At 38.3% G+C, this 6175-nt stretch overlaps 1 protein-coding gene across 1 annotated transcript; it reads right to left on the reverse strand.

The window, feature by feature from the left end:
- Positions 1-469: 469 nt before the first annotated feature.
- LOC126237205 (uncharacterized) lies at positions 470-5872 on the reverse strand. Its single transcript, XM_049947085.1, has 5 exons — positions 5613-5872; positions 5100-5220; positions 3715-4501; positions 2941-3627; positions 470-2826 (listed from the first exon to the last, which is right to left on the reverse strand). The coding sequence occupies exons 3-5, from the start codon at positions 4309-4311 to the stop codon at positions 2308-2310; spliced, it is 1803 nt and encodes a 600-aa protein (XP_049803042.1). The 5' UTR covers positions 4312-4501; positions 5100-5220; positions 5613-5872; the 3' UTR covers positions 470-2307.
- Between the last annotated feature and the right edge of the window lie 303 nt (positions 5873-6175).

A 6175-nucleotide genomic window follows, 5' to 3' on the forward strand; every position in this document is an offset into this window, starting at 1 on the left:
TTATTTTATTATTAAGTCTCTTCAGGATACGTTTCCATTACTTACAGAATTAACAGAAATGCTTGCAATCATTCATAAACATAAGAAAACATTTCTTAAGAAACAGAGGGAAACATTACACCAGTCATTCCCACAAATCAAAAAGAGTATAAATATATGACAACCATCATGTTGTACATGAACCCACATTATTATAGACAGACACCAGCAAAAGGAAAAACCTTGAACAGACATATACAACAAGACAAGGACATATGTACAATTCAATAAAAAGATGTGTAACATTTGGAAATAGTGGGTAATTTATCTTTGTACATACAACAAGAGAAAGAATCTCAACTGGAAAGAAAGGATATGACAATGCTTTTAGGTGACATTTATATTCCTTAAGTTAAACACTATTCTACTTATGTGACAGAATTAATTAGTGATCTTATGAGATGCTACACATCATCATTCTTTCTCTGTAACTCATTATGAAAAACAAAAGCTTTACTGTCAGCTAATCCCAATACAACAAGAATGATCAGTCAAGAAACTTTTTTTATATTTCATAATAAAATTACATAGTTAACAGAAATCCTTATATTAAATCTGGACAGAGGAGATATCAACAGACTTTCACCAGGAAACCAACTGTTTCAAAAAATAAATAAATAAAAATAGTAGAATGTAGGAGGAAAGTCCTGTTAACTAGCAGCCATGGAAGAGGCATGGGCCAGATCTTGTGGAAAAATTAGATGACAGGTACCAATACCATCTGCAATGAACCATACTAATGTTGACTTGGTTTCTGCTTTTATGCTGTATGATGGCCCAACTGAACAGCTCCGTCGGGAGGGTCAATATGCAGCTAGATCAGCTGCTTCAGGCAACTACTTTGTCAGGCATAGGTTTGGTTCCTGTTGATGCATTGGTAGGTGAGACTTTACAAGGCATGGCCAGCATCTGAATAGGAAAGGGGTGAAAAGCAAAATCTTTTAGGGGGGAGGGGGGGGGGAGCATGCACAAACTTGCAGAAGTAACTCGTTTTTAGGCTACGAACTTATGCTATTAGGTTTATTGCAAATTTTGGTGGTAAGCGTACCAGTAAATTAGCTTACTATGCCTATTTTCATTCACTGCTTTTATATGCTGTCACATTTTGGGGTAATTCATCATTAAGAGAGACAGTATTCATTGCACATAAGTGCAAATCAGAATAATGCCCGCAGCCCATCTAAGATCACCTTGCAGACCTTTATTTAAGGAACTCAGGATATTCACAGAACCTTCACAAAACAAATATTCACTTATGAACTTTTTTGTTGTTAATAATTCATCCCAATTCAAAAATAACAGCAAAGTGCATAGCTACAATAGTAAAAGAAAGTATGATCTTCACTATTCTGGGTTATATCTGACTTTGGGATGAAAAGGGGTGAATTATACTGCCACAAAAATCTTTGTTCATTTACCTAATAGCATTAAAAGTCTGATAGATAGCCAAACAACATTTGAATTTTTAGATATGATTTTGCATATGAAATAGCAACTGTAAAAAAAACCTGTATAACAAAAACATTCCACTATGAAATGTAGTATTCATGAACTATGGAATAAGTATTAATTTAATGTAATGTAATGAGCAGCTCAGTCAAAAGGTAAACGGCAATCCCATTTAGAATATGGTCGCAGCTGTGGTGCCTCGGTGCCTCTTTCATAGTCTCACAGGATGTAATGTGGCATGGTTAGTGTAAAGTTCTACATAGCATGTACAAAGCACAATCTCTCTGTTGGTAGCCTACAGCTGAAGGAGCAAATGTTCCCGAGTTAGTTGCATATGGTGTTCTAATGCTACAATCTTGAGAATAAATTATACCTATTAGTGCAAGAGTGCTGTGTAACACCACTGTTGACTGTGGATGAATCTGGTGCAAGATCCCCTGTTATTTACTGCCTCACTACACACACGAAGCTTGGCCTATGCAGGTTTTTCTTAGATCAGATACAAAAGTTTCCTAGAAACACGAAACACAAGACGACAGTTAGTCTCATCAACAAAGCTTTTATTAATACAGTTTGGTGATTGTGACAGCTACTACAATGCCAGGAGAATGTAGTTATGGGTTATACTGACCACAGGTTGTGTGCCTCGCATGCTGGCCAGAAGTGGAGACAGAGGACATGCGCAAAACATAAATGGCAATTCAGTGCTGAAGAGTACTGTGTACACTGTGCTGAAAACCTTGCACTTACAAGCACAAAAAGAAAAATTCTCAGAGCTATTGGATGGTTTCCTTACTTGTCTTTTGCATATACATGGTCTCAGCTACTGTTTCCACTCCCCAAGAGGTCGTGTATAATGGCCTCAATTTCTGCACAGGATGGTGTTGCAAATGAATGTTCCTTCTTTTCACATGTCTTCCTTACTGATTGGAACTGTCTCTGAATCCTGCATGTCTCATTTGGTGGAGCTGAAGTTACTGGAAAATGCGGACCAACGAGTTCTTTTTGCGATGCAATGCGTGCCCTCATTTCTTTAATTAATTTATCAAATGATGCAAGGAGAGAGCCAACAGTTTCGCTGTTAGCACTTCTTGCTAATTGTTGCACAATAGTCAGCCTGTCTTCCAAAGCAGCTCGGTAGTCAACAGTGCTGCCAGCAGCTGAAGTCTGCTGAGCAATTATTTGTGTTAACTCCTGCACAGATGACTCTCTGCAGAACCTGTCTTGCGTAGGGAGCTTTACAGTTCCTTTGCTGATTTTCACTGCATGAATGTGTTCACAGAGGTTACCCTTGATCAAATTGTCTGTGCAAGAACACACATAACTGTGTACACAGATCTGAAAAGAAATGAAAACTAATACATTATACACACATGTGGATTAACATCTCTTAAATTGGCACAAATGGTTGTTACACCTAGGAATTTAACTGTTGAAAATAAGTGTACATACCTTGCACTCAGGACAGGACAATGGGCATGCAGTGCAAGAGTTCTCTGTATAGGTGACAGTATATGGGGGCCGATCAGAAAGGGTGTTTACATCCCATGTGCCATCTTCAACGCAGTGTATCAGTTCCTTATTGATACCACAACCTCTTCTGTGACTCTTACTTATTTCAGCACTGCGTGTAGTTCTCTGTGTCCCCTTACAAAGCCTTATTAATCTTTGAAAAAGTGAGTCCCTCGTTCTGTGCAACAGGGCTTGGATATATTTATCTACTCTGTTATTTATTTTCTTCAGTAAGTATGAGTATTTAAGAGTTTTATGGTTTGCTTCTAAGAACATATTTGTATTAAGGCCAAGTCCAATTCTGTAGCTGTATGCCCACATATGTGCCTTCCATGAATATCTATCTTTAAAGTACTTGCCAAACTCCTCAGTTCCTTCCTCCTCTGCACTCCAAGTAAGAAAGCCATCCAGCAGCTCTGAGAATTTCTCTCTATCTGTCTGTAAGTGCAAAGTTTTCAGAGCTTTGTATACAGTACTCTTCAGCATTGCATTCCCATGTACTTTTGCACATATATTCCATCTCCATGCCTGATCAACGTGCCAGGTATATAACAACCTATGTTCACTATGGCCCATAACTACACTCCAGGCACTGCAGTAGCTGTCACAGTCATCAGACATGAATACCTATAAAAATAAAACACACATGTTAATGCTATAGTTATTTCCAGCAAGCAGTGGATCAAACATTCTCTAATGAAACTGTCTTCTTACCTTTGTTTTGATGTTTCCAATACATTTTTTAATCTGCTCAAAGAAAACTCGCATGGACCTTGTGTCAGTATGTGTACTGAGGCAATAAGAAACTGGACATCCAGCACCAAATTCATCCACGGTCAACAGTGTGGTCAGATAAAATTTATACCTATTAGTGCCATGTGTGCTGTCTATCAAAACTTTTTTTGCCATTTTCTGCTGATACTCAGTCATAAGGGCTATCAAAGTCACTTTCTGATAATTTGTTTCCATTATCCTCAGTGCCTTGTAATAAATCACCGGGGAATCTTTCCCTAGGCACTCTTGTTGTCTCACCCAAAGATCAACACTGGTTGCATTATCTTGGTGTGCACTACTATCGTCCAGCTTGTATTCTTTCCTAATATTTCTAATATCTTGTTTGCTTAAAAGATGAACTCTTCTGAAGAGTCCAACTTGAATGCTCTCTCTCACTTTCTTCAAAATTGTAGTATCAGGAACACCTTGTGCAATTAATTCAGCAACCATTGCCCTGTCGGCTGTGATCAGATGTAGGCTACCCACAGAGAGACTGTGTCCTGTAGAACTTGACATTAACCATGTTAGATGACACATTTTCGACTACCAAACAGGCAGGGCAGGTGTCACCAATTTTGATTGAAGGTTCCCTTAACCTTCTGCCTGAAGCTGTTTTGTCAGCATATCCAGAACGGTGGCAAACAAAATAATCACATTTCTGTTTTCCCCTTGGTCTTATGAAGGAAACCTTCTCTTCAGCTTCCATCTGTTCCTTCCACAGAAAGAACTCTGAAAATAAAATTACAATGCATAAGAAATACAAACTTAAGTACAGCATTTGTGTGTTATTCTGAGGAAATAATTTAGTTGAAATACACAAGATAACACTGAATAAGGTCAAAACATATTAGCAGCTCTCTAATAATTATTATAAGCAAGGTGCCTGAGAAATAATGGTAATGGAGACAGTCTCTCCTACTCATGTGTCATAGAATCTGAAAATGGTTGAGGTATGTACATACAATCAATGTAAGAATGCTTTATACCAACATTCCAAACTAAGCCTAGGGCTACACTACAGATCAGCCTGCCACCACCACCACCACGATTTAGAAACATGTAGCATGCTGAGGCAAATCCAGATTAACACCTTAATAAGTCCAACAGTTTAGAGTTGTTTAAGTTATACACTGAAGATATATTGACAATCATTGATTACCCTATGATACTTTCTTACCTATATTTACATAAATGATACCCAAGATGAACACTAATAATTACTAAATAATATCATTAACTGACTGGAAAGTACTGCATATACAAACAATGTACAACATCAGTTATCTGGCAAACAGAAATAATAAACTACGCTTTTGTTTCCTCACCTTCCACAGAATTAAATGTCATTTCTTTGCACTCCATTCTCTGTTGGTGAACACACTCCAAATGGTGTATCAGTTCTTGCCTCCGAGGGCATCTAAATGTATTGCACTCGGTACATGCCATCTAAAAAAAACACAGGTTTTTGCTTAATATCTTAATAGCGTACTGCAACGGGAAAAGAATATGTTAGCACAATTAATGCACTTATTCATCCATCATGTTTCATACTGCCAATTATGAAGGAGAATCTTCAGGGATGTGGAATAACACAGTGAAGCCGCGGTGAGAAACTAGGGCCGGCGTTACTTAAATATCTAAAATAAGTTATTTGTGCTTCATGAAACTACTTTAGAAATTTAGGGGAAAGACCGCACCTGCGATATCACACTGGTGATATTTCCGCCAATATAGCACGCTTGACTATGAACCAGCAATCTGCTTGCTGTTGTGTTACATTAAGATTCACGCAGCATTCATTCATATGGTGACAGAGAGGTCACCAACTTGCCTCCTACCTTTCCAGACGCGAAATTGAGTCTCTTCATGTGTTTGTTTACGTCTGTTACCAACTTGTTTACGTCTGTCACCAACTTGTCGCAAATATTGCATATTTCTTTCCTAGGATGTACATAAATGTTCTTGCGATGCTTCACCCTCATATGTCGGTACAAGCTTTTTCTTGTATTAAAATTTGTTCCACACACGTCACACAAGCCTGCCACACCACGAGTCCGTTCAAAATTGTCCATGTTGTAACATGCGCCAATTAATTAAAACACACACACACACACCAACAAACACCAGGATGGGCCCCGCGAAAACCATACGAAGCGTTCAAAGATCTACCTACAAGTAGCTACGTCTCATTGGCTCTTATCGCCAACCAATGAGATTTCGGTGCCAGTTGAAATAGCTACGTATAATGCCTCGTGAAAGTTCCAGGCGTCGGCTCTGGTAGTATCAATAGGCTGCGATACCACATTTTATTTTTGTAATAATTGTACTGTTATAGTGTAAAGAATTTAAGTGAGGGAGGGACGTATACGAAAATTCAGTAAAGTAGATATAGTTAGATAGC

The sequence above is a fragment of the Schistocerca nitens genome, chromosome 2 (genome assembly GCF_023898315.1).
Source record: "Schistocerca nitens isolate TAMUIC-IGC-003100 chromosome 2, iqSchNite1.1, whole genome shotgun sequence".
In the NCBI taxonomy this organism is placed as follows: Eukaryota; Metazoa; Arthropoda; class Insecta; order Orthoptera; family Acrididae; genus Schistocerca; species Schistocerca nitens.

Excerpts from the sequence above, each read along its gene's own strand:
- LOC126237205 (XM_049947085.1), bottom strand. The coding sequence starts at position 4,311 with ATGTGTCATCTAACATGGTTAATGTCAAGTTCTACAGGACACAGTCTC. Across the intron at positions 3,628-3,714 it reads TTGGAAACATCAAAACAAAG|GTATTCATGTCTGATGACTG; the intron begins GTAAGAAGACAG and ends TTATTTTTATAG. Across the intron at positions 2,827-2,940 it reads TGTCCTGTCCTGAGTGCAAG|ATCTGTGTACACAGTTATGT; the intron begins GTATGTACACTT and ends ATTTCTTTTCAG.